Source organism: Conger conger, chromosome 3, assembly GCF_963514075.1.
Source record: "Conger conger chromosome 3, fConCon1.1, whole genome shotgun sequence".
NCBI classification, from domain to species: Eukaryota; Metazoa; Chordata; class Actinopteri; order Anguilliformes; family Congridae; genus Conger; species Conger conger.
The window spans coordinates 45,994,203-46,018,440 of NC_083762.1; the positions used below are offsets into that span (position 1 = coordinate 45,994,203).

Sequence of the window (24,238 nt, forward strand, 5' to 3'; positions counted from 1 at the left end):
ATTGAAGTTCAAAACTACAAATTTACCCTGGCCAAAATATATTCTTTTGGACCATACTTTTGAATTCTACATTTTGAAGACTGAAGTAATTACTCTCCAGTGACCGATTCCTTTTCTGAACTATACAGGAGAAGCATCTGCAAAAATGTTCCTAGTTGTAATATTTCTGTCTTAATGAATAAAAAATAAATAGGCCAACATAAATAAAAAATAAATTTACATACAATAATACCCTACATTAGACTATCCATCCTTCCATCCATTATCTTAACCCACTTATCCTGAACAGGGTCACAGGGGGGCTGGAGCCTATCCCAGCATACATTGGGCGAAAGGCAGGAATACACCCTGGACAGGTCACCAGTCCATCGCAGGGCACGCACACCATTCACTCACACACTCATACCCAATTTAGACTCTCCAATCAGCCTAACCTGCATGTCTTTGGACCGTGGGAGGAAACCGGAATACCTGGAGGAAACCCACGTACATTAGACTAATCAACAGATTATTATTTTATTTTTTTATGCATGGATTATTTAGCTATTGACTACCTGCTCAATGCACTCAGAAAGCACAAAAAGTTGTGAGGTTATTTCGATGCATTTCCTTTTTAGTTGCAGGCTATTCGTGTCAGAGGCTATTAACAGCCAAATGAAAAGTTACGTTTGATCATAATGAAGCTAGCTGGCCTACAATGTTTATGTTTACTTTTCATTGCTTTGGGGCTGCTACTTGATGATAGAGTATTAGTAATTTATCCAATCTTTTTATTTGTCCCAAATAATAATAAAAATTGTATTTGTTTGCACTATTGTACACCGATTAGGATGAAAGCGTTGGGCAACTGAATGCAATTTATTCCAATCGGCCAGTTGAGAATGTGCATTGTGCAATGAGTTTTTATTATCACAAATCAGTTTACATCTTGTCTTACAACCATAGCTTCTCAATAATACATTGTCACAGTAGCTATCCACTATGATATCAGCTGCGTTCATTTATTTGCTCTCAGAGTAGTCATGGTGATGTTTTGTTCATTTAGGTGGATCTTTTGGCTCTGTTTGTTCAAAAGATTTCTTCGTTTCGCTCACTCGTTCGTTCACTTGTACTTCCGGAAAGTACGGGCATGAGTCTTATATGTTACTCAGTTCATCGTTCATTCGCCTCACTCGTTCGTTCACTTGTACTTCCGGAAAGTATGCGCATGAGTCTCATATGCTACTCAGTTCATTCGCAGCATTGAACTGTATTTGTTCACAGAGTAAACAAGCCGCCCGCGTGTGGCTTCCTGGGAATATCACCCTAATTGCGGAAAGGCATCCTAATCAGGCGCCCGAACCACCTGGTCCTTTCGACGCAAAGGCGCAGCTACTCTACTCCGAGCTCCCTCCAGATGTCCGAGCTCCTCACCCTATCTCCCTATCCACCCTAGCTGAGCCCAGCCACCCTACGGAGGAAGCTCATTTCGGCCAGTTGTATCCGCGATCTTGTTCTTTCGGTCACTACCCAGAGCTTGTGACTTTAGGTGAGGGTTGGGACGTAGATCGACCGGTAAATTGAGCTCCCAGCTCAGCTCCCTCTTCACCATGACGGTCCAGCACAACGCCTGCATTACTGCTGACACTGCACCGATCCGCCTGTCAATCTCATGCTCCATTTTACCCTCACTCGTGAACAAGACCCTGAGATACTTGAAATCCTTCACTTGGGGCAGTGGCTCATTCCCAACCTGGAGAGAGCAATCCACCATTTTACGGCAGAGAACTATAGCCTCGGAATTGGAGGTGCTGACTCTCATCCCGGCCGCTTCACACTCGGCTGCAAACTGCCCCAATGCATGCTGAAGGTCAAGGTCTGATGAAGCCAGCCGAACCACGTCATCGGCAAAAAGATGTAATACTGAGGTCACCAAACCAGATACTCTCCTCACCTTGGCTGTGCCTTGAGATCCTAACCATGAATATCACAAACAGGACCGGTGACAAGGGGCAACCTTGACGGAGTCCAACACCCACTGGGAATGTGCTTGACTTTGTGCCGAGGATGTGGACACAGCTCTCACTTTGGTTATACAGGGCTGGCTCGTAACAATGGCCCGGTACCCCATACTCCCACAGTACCCCCCACAGGGTTCCCTGGTGGACATGGCCGAAAGCATTCTCCAAGTCCACAAAGCACATGTGGACTGGATGGGCAAACTCCCATGACCCCCCAAGCAGCCCGCCAAGGTAAAGAGCTGGTCCACTGTTCCATGGCCAGGACGGAAGCCACATTGCTCCTCCACCATCGGTCAGAGCCTCCTTTCCAGCACCCTAGAGTAAACTTTCCCGGGGAGGCTGAGAAGTGTGACACCCTGATAATTGGAGCGCACCCTCCGGTCCCCCTTCTTGAAAATGGGGACTACCACCCCGGTCTGCCACTCCGCAGGTACTGTCCCCGACCTCCACAGAAGAGGCGTGTCAGCCAAGATAGCCCAACAATCTCCAGAGCCTTCAGCATCTCAGGGCGAATCTCATACACACCCGTCGACTTGCTGCTGAGGAGCTTTTTGCCTACCTCAGCAACTTCCGCCAGGGATATAGGTGTGGATTCCCCCCGAGTCTTCGGGCTCTGCTTCTTCCACAGAGGATGTGTCACTCAGATTCAGGAGCTCCCCGAAGTGCTCTTTCCACCACCCGACAAACATCCCCAGTCCAGGTCAGCAGTTCACCTCCCCTGCTAAACATAGCCTGAGACAAGCCCTGCATTCCCTTTCTGAGTTGTCTGATGGTTTGCCAGAACTTCCTTGAGGCCAACCGAAAGTCCTTCTCCATAGCCTCCCCGAACTCCTCTCATACCCTAGTTTTTGCTTCAACAACTGCCGAAGCCGCAGCCCTTCCGGCCCCCCGGTACCTGTCTACTGGTTTAGGAGACCCCCAGGCCAGCCAAGCCCGAAAGGCCTCCTTCTTCAGTTTGACAGCCTCCCTCACCGCTGGTGTCCACCAGCGGGTTCCCTAGGGTTCCCGCCATGACAGGCACCGATAATCTTCTGGCTACAGCTCCTGCGCTCTGCCTCTGTAATGGAGGCTTTGAACGTGGCTCACTCGGATTCCATGTCCCTAGCCTCCCCTGGGAAATTAGAAATTCCTCCGGAGGTGGGAGTTGAAGATCTTGCGTACGGGGGCCTCCGCCAGACATTCCCAGTTCACCTTCACTACACGTTTGGGTTTACCGGGTCTGTCCGGCAGTCTCCCCAGCCACCTCATCCAACTCACCACCAGGTGGTGATCAGTTGACAGCTCCTCTCTTCATCTGAGTGTCCAAGACATACGGCCGCAGATCTGATAATACGACCACAAAGTCGATTAGAAGTCGAATACCACTCAGGTTAAGATCAGGCAGGACGTTCCTCCAAATCACCCCCTTTCAGGTTTCTCCCGTTGTTGCCCACGTGAGTGTTGAAGTCATCCAGCAGAACTATGGAGTCCCCAGGCGGCACTATTTCCAGGACCATTTGCCCAGTGACTCTAAGAAGGCCGGATACTCTGAAATGCCGCTTGGTGCATAAGCACAGACGGCAGTCAGAGCTTTCCCCTCAGCGACATGTAGTCGCAAAGAGGTGACCCTCTCGTTCCCCGGGTGAAATTCCAACACAGTGGCGCTCAGCCGGTGGCTTGTGAGTATCCCCACACCCGCCGCTCACCTTGGGCAACTCCGGAAGAGAATAGAGTCCCAGCCCCTCTCCAGGAGTTTGGTTCCGGAACCAGTGCCGTGCATGGAGGTGAGCCCAACTATATCTAGTTGGTACTGCTCTGCCTCCCGCACCAGCTCCGTTTCCTTCCCCGAAAGTTGACGTTCCATGTCCCTAGAATCAGTCTGCGACGCCGGGGATCAGCATGCCTGGATCCCCGCCTTTGCCCACCACCCATCTGCAAAGCACCCGACTCTGATGCCGGCCCCTGCAGGGGGTGAGCCCACAGGGAAGTGGCCCCACGTTCCCGATTTGGGCTGTGCCCGGCCGGGCCCTGTGGGATAAGGCCCAGCCACCTTACGCTCCCCTCCTGGGTCTGGCTCCAGGAGGGGGCCCCGGTTTCCCTTTTCCGTGCTAGGTATCTGTGTACTTATGAGGCCGTGTCATGGAGACTTTGAATCATGGAGTCTACACACCTGCCAGACCTCTTCGTTCGGCCACCACAGGCCGCCAGGCACCTCCCCCTCTACAAACTTCCAACTCCCGCTCACGACTACTGTCTGTTCTGGCTCCACAGTGGTGGAACAAACTCCCTGTGGGGGTCAGAACAACAGAATCTCTTGCCATCTTCAAGCGCAGACTGAAGATGCACCTCTTCAAGCTGCACCTCTCCTTGTCCCTCCCTACCTCCCTGTAAACATTAACTGTTGTCTTTACCTGTGTTTTTTGTTTGTGTATTAGGATGATAACTTTGCTAGTTTTGTTTGGCTAGTTAAGCAGTTTATTTTTTGCGTGTTGCGGTATTACTATTTAAAAAAATAAAGAATTATCCAATGATCAAATAGGCTCTGGTCCTCATCTTTGTTGTACAGGTAGCAGTCGAAATTGCACTTTCCTCTAGGGTCTTTCAGCGCACTTATCCCTAGTATGGGTATGCACTTTGCACTTTGTTGTACATCTCTCTGGATAAGAGCGTCTGCCAAATGCCATTAATGTAATGTAATGTAATGAATCGCTCTTTGTCTGGTCCCTCCCCCCGGGACCAATTTACCTGGGGAGACCCTATCAGGCACTAATGCACCAGACAACATAGCTCCCAGGATCACAGGGATACACAAACCTCTCCACTGTGTTATGGTGGTGATTCCTTGGAGAGGTATTTAACATTCCCCCTTTTAATAGTCATTTAATATAACGTGTAAACCGCAACCAAAGTGTAATTGGTTAAATAGCCATAATCATTACCCATCTTTTAGACCACATTTGTTGAGGCCACTTGTTGCCCTGTTGTAGCATGGCCTACTAATCAGAGGAAAATAAAACTAACGCAATATTTTTATTTTTTGGATTGCACCCAGTAAGCGATTGGATCTGGCCCGAAGTCAGTCGGTACCGGCACAGATTTGGTCACTTGCTATGCCGGCAGCTGGTCAATACATTGAACATCTGTTAACTTATGCTTTACAGTGTGGATGATACTGCACAAAAGCCATCTGCTTAGTAGCCAAAATAATCAGCTATGAATAGCATTAATAAACGTTTTTATCTTCCAAAGCTTCATTTCAGGTTTCTTAGACTGTAAGCCATGAGATATTGATGTTAAAGTTAAATTACATAGGCTACAATTACATTGTATATAATGTAACATTAGCTCAAATTAAAGTTTAATGCAATTAAGATAACACCTGAAATATATTATTGCAGCCCACACATAGCTAGCTACGTTTCAATATACTACCTACAAAAACAAAATGACACAATGTACGTTGTGGTCTTTGCAAAACCATTCATCACTTTTATTGCATAGTCTAGCTGACTATATTACAGAAAATTAAAAGACAACATGATTTAAATAAATATTATCTGTGATATCCTAACTATTCAGCTGATCCATGGAATGTCTGCTGACGGCATTAACGTTACGCCTTACGGCTCAACTGCGCTGTACTTTTAGTTCAGCACCAGCTCATGGCTCGTTCTTTCATTCGTTCAATAATTTGTTGGTTCAGTCGTTCAATGGCTCATTCGGCTCTTAATTCACAAACTAGTTCACTGGCACAGTGGCTCTTTCATTCGTTCACTTTGTTGGACTTATGCTGAGTGTAGTGTCATACAAATAACACACTCAAATAAAGGGGCCAGCCATGGCAGAGAATTTCAAGAGGACTCTGATTGACAAGCCCTGATTATTAGTGGACACAAACCAAGAGACACTCAGGAATTCACTACACATCTAACACTAGGTCAAGATAAATATTTCATAACACATCCAAACTTATAACTCACCCACTACAACCCAGGAGGTGAATGCACCACACACAAGGGAGTTAGACAAAATTACTGCCACGGTCCCCTTCCAGGACTTCTAGCCACAGCTGTCCAAAAGGCACCACCTATGTGAAAAATAAATATACAATCAGAGATGGTTTCACACAAACTAAGGTACACAGTATACTAATACATAAAAAGCCACAGTATGCTAATATAAAACCTCAGTATGGTTATGTAAAGCCTCAGTATGATAATAAATAAAATCACAACAAATACATGGTGAGAAAAACAGTGGTTACATAGAACCCCTTATATGAACAGGTCTGCCACCGTATCCTGCCGAAGGCTAATGTATACATTTGCTCATTGTCATGATCCTGGATTCTGTCTTTTTGTTTTATTCCTTATTCTTGTAAATGTATTAATTTTTTATGTCTTTATGTTGTAGGGACTACAACTTCCACATTCCCACAGGAAAATTCCGCGACGTCCACCACGAATGACGTCTAACTTGGTTCAGCCAATCCCGTAATGGCGGGAGCAATAAACGGTCCCGTATAAGAGCAAGACACGTTCTTGGGATCTTTCTTCTGCCTCTTCTGCTCTTCTGCTTCTTCTGCTTCTTCTCTTCGACGCACCCTTTTTGGCCATTCGCTTCAGCTCACCTGCTCCGAGACTCGGACAGAGGCTGAATGCTACACAGCGCACTACCAGGCCTACGGACACACCCAGTTACCTTGCGGTAACTTCGTGGCCTATAGCGAGTGGAAACTGGTGTACGCGGAACGCTACATCAGTTTACCCCTGCAAAGCTCACTAAAGAACAACAGCAACAAACTTTTCCACCCGGAAAAGGGACCAACGAACATCCTTCTAGCAACCGAGCGAACCAGACGACAACGCGCGACTAAGACGCCCCAGCCTGCGCATCTCTCCAGGACACACATTCACAGCACCATCGCGGCTCCTACAAGGACAGCACGTCTTTTGGATCCAATGCGTATGGACTCAGTAAGAGAACATTTGACATTCAGGCATAGCCAGTGTTTAGTTTAGTCTTAACTGTTTTTGTGAATCTGTGTTCCCATATTTGCCGTCTTATCATTGGAATGTATTTTGTTAGCTATATATGTACGTGAACTGATTTGCCGTCTTTTGCGCATATATAGAGTAAACTACGCAAGTAGTCTTCTCACAGCTAACAATAACTAACACACCCAGAACTCTAGCTTACCCAAGCTAGCTACTCCCACTTTTACCTTTCCTTTGTTCAAGCGACACGGGCGCTTGCGCGCGCCACACACACGCACACACACATACCCAACTAAATTTCCTTACTAACTTCCCGTTAGTTTGTCTGTTCTGTGTTTTACGTTTGTTTAATAAATATATTTTATTAAACCCCGGTGTCCGTTTTGGAATCACATAGACATGAGAGCCGAGTTAAAGCAGTCTTTCGAAGAACTTCCAACCTTCAGGTTATTGGTATGTTTAATCATTAATATTGGTTATTTTAATTATTAATTAAAATACTAAATTTGTGGTTAGATATTTCTGATAATAGTAATTTTATGAGACTGATTACTTTTTGCAGTTATACTGCTACACAACGTTTAACTGGCGCCCCGGTTTCGTAGAGAGTAAAATCCCTACGTTATTTGGCGGCCCGTGCGAGGACCCTACATAATTTGGAGTCCCGTGCGAGGACCCCTACAATGTAGTTCTGAGCCTGAGCCACTTCCCTGTGCGTGATTCACTATTCAGGTGTTTTCGGATTTTTCCGGTTTCCCACGATTCCTTCTCAGTCTCGCTTTTCTTACTTTATGCTTTCTCTCCATTTATATTTGTAGATAGCACTAATATACTAATCCCGACTAACATAGAATTTGTACAGTACTAATTATATTAACACACTAATGTTCATCTAACTAACAAACTAACATTCACTAGTTTTGGGTATTTATAGTTTAATCACATAACTAACACACTAACTCTCTATTTCTAGACTGCTCTATAACTCTGCCTACCTGTTCTATCTCTAATTGCCTTCCTTAATTCAGCAAAGTGTTCGCACCTGCTCTCCACTATCTCTTCATTCCTTAACTCTGTGCAATTGTCTACTCCCTAATCTGGAGCCGTTTGTATTACATGTGTGTCTATGTGAATCTAGTCCCGCGTTTTCGTTCCTCCCTCGTCATTGTATGATTGCCCTTTCATGTGTCTCACCTGATGTTTATTTGTTAGACTGCTCATGCCCCAACTAGGTTGTCTCATTCCCCGGTGTATTTATACCTGTCCTGTTCAGTAGCTCTTTGCTCTTTTGCCGATTTCGAGTTCCTCGCCCTTCCTCCTTGTTCTAGCCTCCTCGTCTCCGTACCCAGTGATCTTGATTTCAGGTCAACCTCGTCTTTTTTCTAGCTTTTATAGTACACTCTCGTGCCTAATGGAAGACCTGGCGTAGTCAAACCATGTAGCTCTCGGGAGGCAGCTGCTGCTTAGCACTGGCCTACACTTCAGCCAGATAGTCTTTATGTGTTGTAACCCAATCTTTGAGACTTTGCCTCCCACCTAACCTACACATTTCATGCATCACAGGTGAAAGCTTTTGTCACTTCCCCACTGGAAATAGCTGGTTGAATAAATTAACATATTTACATACTGAAATAATAACTTTCCCATCTTAAATTGCCAAATTCCTCGTAGTATATGAGCCACAAAAACCAACTGTTATCCATTGTAAGCTATCTAATCTTAGGGTAGGCCTATCAGGCTATATGTGACATACATTTGGCTAACTATTGTGCATAATTGGGAGAATTCAAGTTCTCTGCCATCTCCACTTTATGGATAGTGCCAGATTTTTTGGGGTGGTCTTTCATAGTATGTGGGTGTGAACATGACAAAGTCACCCAGCAATGTGAAAAGCCTTGCACTGTAGCCTTGTGTAAAATGAAAGGATTTTCGTAATCTTCATTCCTGTTATAGGCTGATGAAGTTGTGGGGAGGAATTCACGGGACGGTGTCCCGGAATGTGATTGCATAATTTATGGCAGATTCAGGGTCAGTTTTTCCAAATACATTATCGACATTGAAAATGTAAGGAGAATAACCAGGCTGTCCCATTTCACTATAATGAAAAAACAGAAACTATGACATGCTACATGATCGTACATTTGGGTGTTTTTAGAATTTTGATCAGACATCGTACAAACTATTGTACAAATACAAGAATTATCATGCATCTGGCAATACTGGGTGAAGTAAAGGAGTATGCATTTTGTAATGGGGTGCACCCAGAGCATCATAAGAACTTGAGAGGGTGGGCGGGGCCAGGCAGTGAAGCACCTAGTATGCAAGCAAAAGAGCTTTCTGCCCATTGACTTCAATGTAAACATCCAGGCTGATTCAACTATCTAAGAAAACCTAATCTTTCAATTTTATTTTGTGAAACAATGATCGTTATATTCCAGATTCATATTGAATTTGAATTCCCAATTGAAATCCTATGGATTCCTGTCTCCCATCTCTTTGTCTATGAGGTCTACAAGAATAGAAAATGTTGACAAATATACACTCACCGAGCACTTTATTGGGAACATTTTTACTATATTACACCTACTTATTCATGCGATTTGTGTGGCAGAAACTGCTGATCTCCTGGGATTTACACGCTTACTAGTCTATAGAGTTTGCAAAGAATGGTGCAAAAAACAAAAAACTAAAAGATAAAAAATCCAGTGTGCATTGTTAATGAGAGATGTCAGAGGAGAATGGCCAGACTGGTCAAAACTGACAGGAAGGTGACAGCAACGCATATAACCAAACATTACAACAGGTAAGCAGAAGAGCATATCTGAACACACAACATTACATTACATTAACAGCATTTGGCAGACGCTCTTATCCAGAGTGACGTACAGTTGATTAGACTAAGCAGGAGACAGTCCTCCCCTGGAGCAATGTAGGGTTAAGGACCTTGCTCAAGGGCCCAACGGCTGTGGGGATCTTATTGTGGCTACAACAGGGATTGAACTACTGACCTTGTGGGTCCCAGTCATGTACCTTAACCACTACGCTACAGGCCACCCTACAACGTATCATAACTCTAAATGGATAGGCTATAACCGTAGAAGTCTAATAAATACCTAATAAAGTGCTCGGTTAGGGTATTATTTCAAAGTGATAGATATCTAACTGCTGTGGTTCAGCTGACAAGCCAAGTAATAATGCAGTTAATATAGTTTGCTAGCTTGGCCAGGTATAAAGCTAAGCTAAAGTCATTGCTACTCATGTATTCTCTCGTAAATAAAGTGACAGTGGAGGTACATTTTTGTTCTTCAGTGAAATTTCCCAAATGTACCCTGAAAGTACAGTATGTTCTCTTTGGGTACTTATGAGTACATTTTCCATTAAAAAGATACAAATTAATTATATATTGCTGGATAGGGGTACAGTTGTATGTACTGCCCCAGTGACGAGCAATTGTACCTTTTAGGCACTTTTCGTACCTTTGCTTTTGAGAGGGTACTGAAGACATTAATTCATTATCCTAACCCGCTTATCCTGAACAGGGTCGCAGGGGGGCTGGAGCCTATCCCAGCATACATTGGGTGAAAGGCAGGAATACACCCTGGACAGGTCGCCAGTCCATCACATCCATCTGCAGTCATACCTATGGGCAATTTAGACTCTCCAGTCAGCCTAACCTGCATGTCTTTGGACTGTGGGAGGACACGCAAGCACGGGGAGAACATGAAAACTCCACACAGAGAGGCCCACCGGGTTCAAATTCAGTGCTACCCACTGCACCATCCGTGCCGCCGCTACTGAAGACATGAACAGGTAAAATCACTGATGCTTGCTAGCTAGCTAGTCATTGATATAAAAACAGTACACTATTTCAGCTTAGCTTTAATAGCTAGCTACATAGCTGTCTTGGCAAGTATTGCAATGTTATAGCTTGTTAACTAATACTATCAATAACTGGTCAAAGTTGGCTACCGATGCAATTAAATATTTCACCCTTCATGCCGTATTTCATTGCATTATATAGCAAGGTAACTGTGTGACAAAGAATGGATAGTGTTAGCCAGCTAATAAAAATGCATTTGTGTACTCCTTAGCTGCAACTGCACAAATCGATCACAGAGCAAAACAAACTTTCCATTGTAGAACGATATGCGGCAAAAAAGTGGCAGCTGATCTGGCTCAGTAGGCATGCACCTGAACTATGTTGCTAATGAGTCCAGGCTTTTAAAATGTATGCTTCTTTCACACTAAGTGGCTGAGACCAGGAACACATAGGAGAGGAGAGCGAGCCGAAAAGCTATGCGAGTCAGGTTGTTTTGGTTGTATTTGTTATTTTATTATTTGTGCCTGGAACCCGTGAGGGGGAAGGGCAATGACTCTATCTCCCTATGTCCTGCTCTTCTGTCCTCCCAAGGGTGTGTCACAGAATGTGACCTTTGTTGCCGAAACCCGGGACAGAGAAGAGACATCTAAGGATGAAACCTTCTCCGCGAGTGCAGATGATGACGCAGCTGGTGTTAATGCAGGAGATGCAGCCTGCAAGAAAATCTGATGGAGCTGCTAAAGGATCAAACATCTGGTCCCACGCTGACCCCACCCTCTGACTGTCGGTGGTAAACGGTGTGCCCCAAGTGTCAAAAAGTAAATCCTGCTGCCATTCCAAAAGCAGTTTTGCATCCATTACCTTTAATGGAGGTCCCCTTTGAAAGAATTACCATGGACCTCGTTGGACTGCAGAGAACAAAAGGATATCACTTTGTGTTAGTCCTAGTAGACTACGCCACCTGATATGTGGAGGCGGTCCCCCTCTGAACTATATGTGCTAAGACTATTGCGGAAGCACCGTTTCATTTATTCTTCCCTTGTGGGAATTATTTGATGTCACAGACACTGAAAGAGCTGTATTAAATTGTCACATCTATTTGAACCAAACTTTACCACCCTGAAACCGACAAGCTGGTGAAGCATTTCAATAAGACCCTGAATCCTGGTATTATTCCCGTCATTATCCAAATTACTCCCCACACAACGTAAAGGAGATGTAGACTATGAGGTTATTCATTCTAATAGTGGAGGGGCACATCAGATCTACCATCTCAATTTATTAAAATTGTGGAGAGAGGTAGACCCTGGCTTGCAAGCCACATTGGATGTCGTGTCAGATGAGCTGGAACCAAAAATTCCGGAGGGGAAGGCAGAGGTACCTCAGTTTGCAGCAAGACTTTGCTGATGTATTCTTCCACCTAACAGGTGAAACAACCTTATGGTACACCACATACATTCCCCTGGGCATTATAGTTAGAAGTCACCCATATTGAATGAACATAAGAAAAAAGTGCTACAGGAATTGGGCAAGATGCTGGACATGGGAGTAATAGAGGAGTCACAGAGTTATTGGTGCAGTCCTATTGTGCTTGTTCCCAAGCCCTATAAATCTGTTTGATACTGTGTGGATTACCAAAAGGTGAACACAGTTTCTAAATGTTATGCTTATCCTATGCCTCGGGTGGACAAGCTGCTGGATTGGTTGGGCACTGCTCATTTTTTTCCGACACTGGATGTAACCAATACTAAAACCAGGAATAGAAAATGGATGTGTTTGGGCCTTTAACATTTGCAACTACCATATGTCTTTATCCCAAGTGAGCTGCTGTTGACATTTACTTCCCAAGCAACCCCAGTTCTAGATTGCTTTGATTGGGGGGGCAGTAAAAGATTTTAGGAGGGCACTTTTTATTCAGGGCTCAGTGTGTTCTGTACTCCAGAACATTGGATTTGAAATTATATAGAATACTACAACACACAAAAACAAAAGTATAAAAAATATATATTGCATGCAATATTCTTCAATAGACTTGGATTGACAAAGAACGACGAGATTTACTTAATAAAAATGTGGACAGCGGTTGCATGCAAATTATTAGCCTATACGATGTCTTAAACTTAATCCGTTTGTCGCAGCCAAATTAATAATCTTGCATGCAACACCTTTAGATGTTTTACATTTCTTAGACATAAACAAGGCAATAACTTAATCTTATGGGAAAGCTATTTATTAGGTTCATAGCTAGCCTATAGTGTATATCATTTACAGATTTCCCGACTTGCTCACAGGGACGTAGCAAGAAGCCTATTGCTTCAGCCAGAAACTGCTTAGCCAAAAGCATTAAAATCCACCACCTTCACATCGCTGCCCTCAAACACTCAAACAGCTACAGGGGGCAATGCACGGCTAAATCCGCCCAAGTCTACGACACCAACATGACACCCAGTCAACATTAACCCCTTGAAAAGCACATCCTTTTACTTACTAATGTGATACTCTCAATGTTTGATTGTGACAGTCAGAATCTAGTTATAGCAGTGAAGTAGTATCTCATTATCTCATTGGCGAAGGAAGACATTTTGCTAGCTGATATTACTGGTGGGGTTCCATTATTAGCATTTTAATGCAAGGTCGTAGTCGGAGGTGTGTTTAAAATAGGACCAGAATAACAGCAGTTCAGCAGGAAATGTTGTTACCTATATCTCTAAAGTTCACAGCTGTAGCCTGCTGTAATGTCAGTTCGTAGTCCCAGTCAGTTTTGTCATGGCTGGTTATTATCGACAATGAGCATAAAACGATTGGAAATGAATGTCACAGACCCCTCCAAAAGTATTGCAACAGCAAGGCCAATTCCTTTGTTTTTGTAATACACTGAACACATTTGGGGTTGAGATAAAAAGATGAACTCAAGACAAGAGTTCAGAATTTCAGCTTTTATTTCCTGGTATTTACACCTAGATGTGTTAAATTACTTAGAACATAGCACCTTTGGTATCAGACCACCCAATTTTTATGCAAGCAAAAATTATGTAACAGAGTATTTAACTAAAGTAAATAACACTTAATATTTGGTAACATATCCCTTGCTTGCAATAACTGCATCAAGCATGTGACCCATTGAGATCACCAAACTATTGCAGTCTTCTTCTGTGATGCTTCTTCTGGTTTTTACTGAAGCCTCTTTCAGTTGTTGTTTGTTTTGGGGGTTTTTCCCTTCAATCACCGCATCCAAACTAATTGGGAGGAACTTCATCACGCAGCAAACCAATTACCCAAAACAAGGACTTCATCTTCGGGAGGTGAAATGCATGCTCAATTGGGTTAAGGTCTGGTGATTGACTTCCCATTCCTCCGTAAGTTGGCAGACAGAATGTTTTTGTAGACTTCTGAATTCATCCTGCTGCTACCATCATGAGTTACATCATCAATAATGATTAGTGAGCCCACTCCAGAAGCAGCCATGCAAGCCCAAACCATGACACTTTCTCCACTGTGCTTCACAGATAAGCTTGTATGTTTTTTGATCATGGGGAGATACCTCCTTTCTCAGCACTTTGGCCTTTCTATCACGTTGGTAGAGGTTAATCTTGGTCTCATCATTAAGCAGCAGTTCATTCTATTGAACGAATACAAATACAACTACAGTGGTGTGAAAAAGTGTTTGCCCCCTTCCTGATTTCTTATTTTTTTGCATGTTTGTCACACTTAAATGTTTCAGATCATCAAACAAATTTAAATATTAGTCAAAGACAACACAAGTAAACACAAAATGCAGTTTTTAAATGAAGGTTTTTATTATTAAGGGAGAAAAAAAATCGATAACTTGCAATGAGTCTCTTACAGCGCTGTGGAGGAATTTTGGCCCACTCATCTTTGCATAATTGTTGTAATTCAGCCACATTGGAGGGTTTTCGAGCATGAACCGCCTTTTTAAGGTCATGCCACAGCATCGCAATAGGATTCAGGTCAGGACTTTGACTAGGCCACTCCAAATTCTTCATTTTGTTTTTCTTCAGCCATTCAGAGGTGGACTTGCTGGTGTGTTTTGGATCATTGTCCTGCTGCAGAACCCAAGTTCGTTTAAGCTTGAGGTCACGAACAGATGGCCGGACATTCTTCTTCAGGATTTTTTGGTAGACAGCAGAATTCATGGTTCCATTTATCACAGCAAGTCTTCCAGGTCCTGAAGCAGCAAAACAGCCCCAGACCATCACACTACCACCACCATATTTTACTGTTGGTATGATGTTCTTTTTCTGAAATGCGGTGTTACTTTTACGCCAGATGTAATGGGACACACACCTTCCAAAAAGTTCAACTTTTGTCTTGTCAGACCACAGAGTATTTTCCCAAAAGTCTTGGGGATCATCAAGATGTTTTCTGGAAAAATTGAGACGAGCCTTAATGCTCTTTTTGCTCAGCAGTGGTTTTCGTCTCGGAACTCTGCCATGCAGGCCATTTTTGCCAAGTCTCTTGCTTATGGTGGAGTCATGAACACTGACCTTAACTGAGGCAAGTGAGGCCTGCAGTTCTTTGGATGTTGTTGTGGGGTCTTTTGTGACCTCTTCGATGAGACGTTGCTGCGCTCTTGGGGTAATTTTGGTCGGCCGGCCACTCCTGGGAAGGTTCACCACTGTTCCATGTTTTCGCCATTTGTGGATAAAGGCTCTCACTGTGGTTCGCTGGAGTCCCAAAGCTTTAGAAATGGCTTTATAACCTTTTCCAGACTGATAGATCTCAATTACTTTCTTTCTCATTTGTTCCTTAATTTCTTTAGATCTCGGCATGATGTCTAGCTTTTGAGGATCATTTGGTCTACTTCACTTTGTCAGGCAGGTCCTATTTAAGTGATTTCTTGATTGAGAACAGGTATGGCAGTAATCAGGCCTGGGTGTGGCTAGAGAAATTGAACTCAGGTTTGATAAACTACAGTTATGTTTTAACAGGGGGGGCAATCACTTTTTCACACAGGGCCATGTAGGTTTGGATTTTTTTTCTCCCTTAATAATAAAAACCTTCATTTAAAAACTGCATTTTGTGTTTACTTGTGTTGTCTTTGATTAATATTTAAATTTTTTTGATGATCTGAAACATTTAAGTGTGACAAACATGCTAAAAAATAAGAAATCAGGAAGGGGGCAAACACTTTTTCACACCACTGTATGTAGGTTGACAACCCTGGCGGCACAGTTCAGTGGAGGTGGGACAGTGGTGGAACAGCTCAACAATAGAGCTTTATTTGACAATTTTTATAGTCAAAACACATTTACCATACCCACCTTTTGAGCAATCTTATTTTTCTCAATAAGATTCTTTTTAAAGAATTGCACATTTTCCTCTGTGCCATGATAAGCTACATCTAGAAAACTGCATAAAAATGCTAATCCATGGCTAGTCTTATACTGAATAACAGGCTATATCCTACCAAATTCAGCTGTGTCGTTAAAGAAAATAGTTCATCTGTGCTGTGATTGCAATTGAATTGCGCAACTCTAAAATATGCAGAAATATAGAACTATTTATTTTAACAACAATTTGTAACAATTTGAAAATATGAAACATAAATTCACAAAAATAGTTGGTTCGCTAGAGGTTTGGTGAACTTCTTTTCACACAGATAATCAACAGAAAAATGCACTTTGACCAGGGGTCCAAAATCCAAACTACTACATGCTACTCACCAGCATACCTCAAAAAGGCCCTGCTGTGTTTCAAATCGAGTAAGCATACAAGCCATTAAAATATTTTACAAATAGAGCATCAATGGTATTTGCAGAAATTTTTTTATTTAGTTTAATACAAACAAGTAATTTTATGAAGAGATCAACTAGCTATCCTTACGGGAAGTTTAAGCAACTCTCATTAAACAAACATACAGTAAAGTTTTAAGGAGTAGAAATATAATGTACTAAATCACAAACAAGTATTCAATTAAATGAGCAATGTTCTTTTATGTGGTTCAGGTATACAGTATTTTAGGTAACCAAGATGTTACCTAAAATGGCTCAGGCGGTAAGAGAAGTTGTCTGGCATTCGGAGGGTTGCCGGTTCAATTCCGCCCTGGATGTGTCGAAGTGTCCCTGAGCAAGACACCTAACCCCAAAATGCTCCTGACGAGCTGGCTGGTGCCTTGCATTGGTGTGTGTGTGTGTATGAATGGGTGAATGAGAAGCATCAACTGTACAGCGCTTTCGATAAAGGTGCTATATAAATGCCAGCCATTTACCATTTTACCATTAATTAAAATGACCACCAGCAAACCGAGGTTTAAGTCAAATTGTGTGCACTCCACACCTGCTTTCAGTCTGATTGTCTGCAGGTGATTTTGTAAACATGACAGTAGAACTGGTTACTCTTCTTCTGTTCAATGTGAACAATTGTGTCCCGGTCCAAGAACAACTCATGACTGTATGTCTGAAATAAAGAAATATACAGATTAAACTGTATCCTACAATTGTGCAATGCATATACTGTGCAGTGAAGATAAATATGTGGATAATGAATGAAAAATCATGTTTTATTTGTGGAAGAAAAGGTAGGCAATAGTACTTACTACATCCCAGGATTCCACCAGAGGGACTTTCTTCTTGAACATCCCAGTCTGGTTGTCATGGAGACAAACATGGGCCTTCCCTTCCTCTTCTGCACTGATCACTTCCACAACTGCAAGGAGGTCAAGCTCATCTTCATATTCCACCATCCTGAAAGTCTAAGAAAAATTGTTCATATCCAGCAGGGTTTATGCATGCACAAGAACTCACACCCATACACAACTGTTATATTACAAAGATTTTTGTCCCCTACCCAATGAAATCGTGAGGACTATGTATCAGTCAACATAATTTCATTCGTTCATTGGTCACACTGTAGCCATTATAAAGTGCCTCAGTTCGGTTTGACTAGCAGTCAGGAATCATTTTTCATAGTGAGTCACCATCACAGATATAGCATGTAATGGTAAGTCATTTATTTCATGTTAAAATATTTATTTATTTAATTCCACAAAATACAGTATTCCAGAAGAGGGCTACACCGTTTTGCTTGCTTTCATCGCTATCTTATAAAACATAATGTTTGTACAGTAACTTACTGTGGTTAACTAACAATCTTACTTATTGTATTAATTGGATAGCTAGCAATGTAGTGATACCATTGGCCATACCATGTTACACCAGTTATACCATAAACACTGGTTTACAAGTAATAATAATAATAATAATAGATTTTATTTGTGGGCGCCTTTCAGAGCACTCAAGGACACCTTACAAGACACAGTAAAAACATCATATAAAAACTAATCAATCAATAGCACCAACATGTTATATACAACAAAACATATAAAATTATCAACATAAAACATAAAACTCATCAATCAGGGTCAGGTTAAATATGCCAGTGTGAAAAGGTGTGTCTTGAGTCTAGATTTAAGTGAGGAGAGTGTCAATGCTGCGAATGTCTTGTGGCAGAGAGTTCCAGAGGCGGGGGGCAGAACGACTAAAGGCTCTAGATCCCATGGTGGTCAGGCGGGGGGCAGATGGTGTGGCAAGTAAGGAGGCAGAGGAGGATCTGAGAGTACGTGAGGGAATGTGGCTATGGAGGAGTTCAGGGAGATATGAAGGTGCCATGTTATGAAGGGCTTTGAATGTGAGCAGCAAGATCTTAAAATCAATATGGGATTTAACTGGGAGCCAATGAAGTTGCTGGAGAACTGGAGTGATGTGATCAATGGAAGGAGTTCTGGTGATGATACGGGCAGCTGAGTTCTGGACCAGTTGAACTTTATGGAGACACTTGCGTGAAAGACCAAAGAGAATGGAGTTGCAATAATCAATACGGGATGTAACCAGGGCGTGGACAAGAATGGCAGTGCTGGTAGGTGTAAGTGATGGGCGAAGACGATTAATATTGCGTAAGTGGAAGTATGCAGACCGAGTAACATTATTGATGCGTTTTTCAAAGGATAATGTGCCGTCAAGGATGACACCCAGACTCTTAACCTGAGGGGAAGGGGAGACTGTGGAGTTGTCAATGGTGAGGGAGAAACTGTCAGATTTAGCCAAAATGGATTTGGTGCCAACGAGGAGAACCTCTGTTTTTTCACTGTTGAGCTTTAGAAAGTTGATTGAGAACCAGGATTTGATTTCCAGCAAGCAATCGGAGAGGGAAGTGGGCCGAAGAGCGGAGGTGGGCTCAGTGGACAGATAGAGCTGGGTGTCATCCGAGTAGGAATGAAACTGAATCCCATATTTCCTGAAAATATTGCCAAGGGGTAGGAGATAAATAATAAATAGGAAGGGGCCCAAAACAGAACCCTGGGGAACACCGCTGGTTACTGGAGTGGGCTGTGATTTCAGATTTTTGAGTTGGACAAACTGAGTGCGGCCAGAGAGGTATGATGTAAACCAGACAAGAGAGGTGCCAGTGATTCCAAATGATGCTAGTCTCTCAAGGAGGATGTTATGTGAGATGGTATCAAAGGCTGCAGACAGATCGAGAAGGACAAGTATGGTTAAGAGCCCAGAATCGGCTGCCATTAATAGATCATTTGTGATTTTCACCAGGGCTGTCTCTGTACTGTGGAAGGAGTGAAAACCAGATTGGAATTGCTGAAACAGATTATTGTTGGTCATGTGGGCTTGTACCTGGGCTGCAACTATTTTTTCAAGTATCTTGGTGAGAAATGGTAAATTTGAAATGGGGCGAAAATTACTCAAATTGTTAGGGTCTGCACCGGGTTTCTTGAGTATAGGAGTTATTGCAGCTGTTTTGAGAGATGAGGGAACAAGACCAGAGGTAAGGGAGGAATGTATGATAGCAGTGATTAAAGAGGACAGAGAAGGTAGACAGGCTTTCACTAGGTGAGTAGGGAGGGGGTCTAGCTGACAGGTAGATGATTTAGATTTGCGGATGAGACCAAATATTTCACCCACAGTTGGAAGTTCAAAACTAGATAGAGAGGAAAGCACAGAAACATCAGAAGGGGAATAGAGTGAACTGTATGTAGTGTTAATAGAAGACGTCAATTGCTGGTGGATATTTTCAATCTTGGCATCAAAAAAGGTCATGAAAGTATTACACTGAGCAGTAGAGTACATATGAGGAGCAAGAGTGTCTGGAGGCCGTAAGATAGTCTTAACCGTGGAGAACAGGGCTCTTGTGTTCCCTTCACCCAACCTAATTAGATTAGCATAGTAGGCACATTTTGCAGTGGACAGAGCATCTTTATAGCTAAGTATGTGACTATCATACATATCTTTGTGCACAGCAAGGCCAGTTTTAGCATAAAAGGCGTTCCAGGCGACGACCTTTAGTTTTAAACTGGCGTAGCTCAGGTGTAAACCAAGGTGCAGAATGGGTAAAGGAGACAGACCGGGTTTTTAACGGAGCATGGGCATTAAGAAGACTATGGAGTTCATCATTGTAGAATGAGACCAGTTCATCAGGAGTGGATAAATTGTCTATGCTAGGAAGGTTATCAATTCCACTGGATAGAGCAGATAAGTCAATATTATTAATGTTACGAAATGAGATGGAACGTAACATATTTGTTTAAAGTAAGGCATAGTCGACTGTGCGCTGCGAAGATTTAAGCAGGTAACTTAACCTAGGCTATGTTTCTGCCACCACTGTGTGACACAATACTTTCTAACATCTCACAGATCATCCGCATTGAACTCATTTCCCATACCCATCATGTGTTTAACAGGCTGACTTGAAAGACAGCCTGTCCAAGGCATTACAGATCATCGGCAATTTTCACACCAATCATGTGTTTAATGGCTATTCCTTTGTGCTCCACTTCTCGTTCCAGAAGGCCCAACCACCATAGGTGTGACCAGTCTAACCTGGTCTAACCATCCTTATCTAAGGAACTCAGTCGCAGGTGGACTATGGAACAGCCAGTCTGCTGTCAGGAAAGCCAACTTCATCACTGCTAGCAGACTAGCAGCAGCTAGCATCTGACATGACGGTTAACAAGCTGGCTATAGCAGAAAAGGGTATACAAATTTGTAATGAAGAGATTTCTGTAAAATGATATTTATAAAGTAATATAATTACTACAATTAATATAATTTCCAGCGATATGTACAGTATATTAACTTTAAGATTAGAGAAAATCTACGGAACGCCAATGGTATCAAAACATATTAACGTTACCATACCACGTTATCATTTTTGACGTGTTGTAATTTCACGTCTTGCAACGTTAATTTTTACCTCATAACATGGCAAAAAAATTAATAAATACACCGCTTTAGACAAAGAAAATGAACTGATCAAGACATCAAATTCTGACTCGTTTTTAACGTCTGACCTAAAAAAAATAGCTGCTAACTTCTGTGGTATCTGATCGCGGTTGTCATCCTTAAAGTGCATTAGCACAACTTTCTGTTCATTGACTGTCACTAACTCTTATAGCCTACAATCCAGTAAACGATGCAATTCAACAGAACTTGAAGAGGATGGGAATGAAATCACTTGCATATAAATATCAGTTAGGTGATTTCAGTCACGCACACAGACGCACATTGGATTTGAAATTAAGCCTTGAATAATAAAGTTAAAATGCAGACTGTCACCTTTCATTTGACAGTATTTACATCCATATTAGATGAAAAGTGTTGGAATTACATCCTCTTTTTATACATGATCCCCTATTATTACCTGTTATGGATGTAATTACTGTCAAATTAAAGGTGACCGTCTGCATTTTAACTTCATTATTCATGGCTTAATTTCAAATCCAAAGTGCTGGAGTGCGTCTGTAAAATGGCCCAACTGATATTCATATGATAGTGATTTTATTCCCATCTTCTTCAAGTTCTGCTGAATTGGGGCTTACATGAATGAGAAAAAAATGGTATCTCAATACCTCTTGCTCTGGGTCGTCATCCAGTTGATGACACCTCCGCTTCACGACTCGGCCAGATGATGTGACAATGTCCTTGGATGCAGTCTGTTGTGAGGGGTGAGGGGAGGACTTATATTTATCAACTCCTTGCTAACAAAAAATTTGCACGCAAAGAGCCACCCAAACAAAATGAGAATGCTGATTGACAGTTCATCTGATACAATATGACTGGTATGTTTTGTAATTGGTGCAGCTAGGTCTAAAACACCATACAAGAACTGAAACTGCAAAATCATAAGATGAGTCAACACCCTAGTACTTATTAATGATTTCCAAGCAATATTTCACTACCCACTGTACAGGGGTGCTATCGTCTAAGCAGGTTATTAAATACTGGGTATTATCAATTCTGCTTGGCTATTCCTTTCCACTTGTCACGTCTATAATTAGTGTTTGGGAAAAGATCAAATAATCTCACAATGACTGAATTCATTTTGCTCGTTTCATGTACATTGTTTTTAAATTTTTCTTTTTTCACAGCTTTCGCACCATCTTTCCTCAGATCTACAGAAACCATCTTACGGAAAAAAACATTTTGAAATGGTTTGTGCATTCATTGGTATAATTTGGTCATGAATGATGCATTTCAAGTTTAAGTTGAAGGATAAAATCAAAGAAGAGAAACCAATGCAGAATGTTTTTGGAGATATTATTTCTAAGCGCACCAGGCACAGCCACAATAATCTGTAGCCACTCTTTTCACTCTTTAATCTTTTCAGTGAGAAAAAAAAGCTTCCACTGTGTTTGAGCTTCTGTAACAAGTAATATTTTTAAATTCTGAACCCAAAGAGTTACCTTTCAGAAAAGACCAAGATTATGCCTGTAGTTAAAAGGGTTCAAGAATATTTTATTCATTTTATGTTGGGCAAGTCAGGGATAAGGGGGAATTTCAGTCAGTATCACCATCTCAATAGTGATTCCTCCAGTCACCTGCAATTTGCCTGTACGAACTGCCTATGTAGTGCAGTCCTCCAGTGCAATAATAACTGTGTATCAGTCAAGAGTATGTGACAGAGATTGCTTAAATAAAATAAAAAAAACAACTAAGGTTGCAAAGCCTACAGGAATAAATAAGTAAACTTACATTGTTGACTCGGTGAACTGTGATAGAAAATTCTGGAACAACCTCTGATTGTGTGCAGCGCTCCTGTGTATGTAGTATCTTCAGCACACTAAAAGCACAACAAAAAACCTGCTTGAATCTAATTAAGTGGAAAAATAAATAAATAAAATTCAAGATGGCATTGCTTGCATTTTGTACATGTTAAATTATCGAATATAATGCTCGTGTCCATTCAAGAATGTGGTTTAAACACTTACAGCACCTGGAATAGCACAACAGCACCATGTGCAATATGAAGTTGGAAGTCTAGTGAAGTTAGTTTTAATTAATTAAATCAAATTCTTCCAGAAAGTAAGAAAATAAAAATGTATTTGACAGTAAACCTTGGGTGCATTTACTGCTTCAAGTCAAGTTCTTTCACAATTTGCTCAGTGACTCACTGTATTTTGCTTGGCCCAGCATGAATAATTCTACCAGAATCATCAGGGTGGAAGTAGATCCAATCCGATTCCAGTGAGTAGCAATTCATATCTTGTATTCCATTTTTAGCCTTAAGAATGACAGACACAAAGAGAGACAATTGAATACTACAATCTAAGCCAGAACTGAATTAAAATTGACATTTTCCAAAATACATGCTACAACATCTTGTGAAAGAATAATAAGAAGTATGAAGCTGATTTGAGCAGTTACCGTAAATCCTCAAATTGTGTCCGGGGTCTTTTATTTAGTTAGGCTGCACAAAGCACAGGCCTTTATTTGGGGCAGGTTGTATTCGAGGCAGGCCTTTATTTCTTATTAGGCTTCTGGTGTAGAATTTTATTCTTAGAAATAAAGTAAAAGGCTACACTTAAAGTGGGCCAACACTGTTCAACACTTCCTGTAACCGTTCAGAAATCAATTAGTGTAGGCTAATCAGGAAACACCGTTTGGTAAGTCATAGTGTCAGTCTTAACAGACTTAATTTATTGCAAATATTCTCAAACACAATAAATCACATGCAAGTCCAGAATTCATAAAATAACAACTTGCCAGACACGCCTTCATGAACAATAACAAATTAGCGTAGATAACAGCAAGTTAAGGATCTTTTTTTCCTAAAGTGCTTTTTATTGTGAGACGTGTTTGTTTGGAGCAGCATCAAAAGATTTTCGCTTTGGTTTGGGATTTCATTTACTTTTGGACTGTTTGATTCTATTGCTAAATGTGGGGACTGATGGGCACTGAAAACTGGGGGGTATTTCATGGTTCACTGTTAAGTTTTATGTAGTTGAAAGAGTGTCGGGATTTCCACCCGTCTGTTTATTGCGAGCCAAGGCAGCCGCTTTCATTCATTCATTGAACATGCGCTGTGCTGTAAATACATGGAAACCTTATTGCGTAGCCATGTAGCCTAAATTGAGTTCATTTTTAATTTTGCCTGATTTACTTTTTATTAAATTTGTAGGCTGGAATGCCTCACGG

The 24,238-nt window shown here is 42.0% G+C and overlaps 1 protein-coding gene across 2 annotated transcripts in view; it reads right to left on the reverse strand.

The window, feature by feature from the left end:
- Positions 1-16,568: 16,568 nt before the first annotated feature.
- Positions 16,569-24,238, reverse strand: part of dcaf17 (ddb1 and cul4 associated factor 17) — a 38,893-nt gene continuing 31,223 nt past the window's right edge. Inside the window, exons 10-14 of one of the 2 annotated variants that reach the window (XM_061235760.1) lie at positions 23,215-23,324; positions 22,796-22,883; positions 21,673-21,756; positions 17,353-17,508; positions 16,569-17,213 (exon numbers count right to left, since the gene is read on the reverse strand). In XM_061235760.1, the coding sequence (XP_061091744.1) occupies positions 17,100-17,213; positions 17,353-17,508; positions 21,673-21,756; positions 22,796-22,883; positions 23,215-23,324 (552 nt within the window). In that variant the 3' untranslated portion in view covers positions 16,569-17,099. The remainder of the gene's footprint in view (positions 17,214-17,352; positions 17,509-21,672; positions 21,757-22,795; positions 22,884-23,214; positions 23,325-24,238) is intronic. The other variant, XM_061235761.1, reaches the window with a different exon arrangement.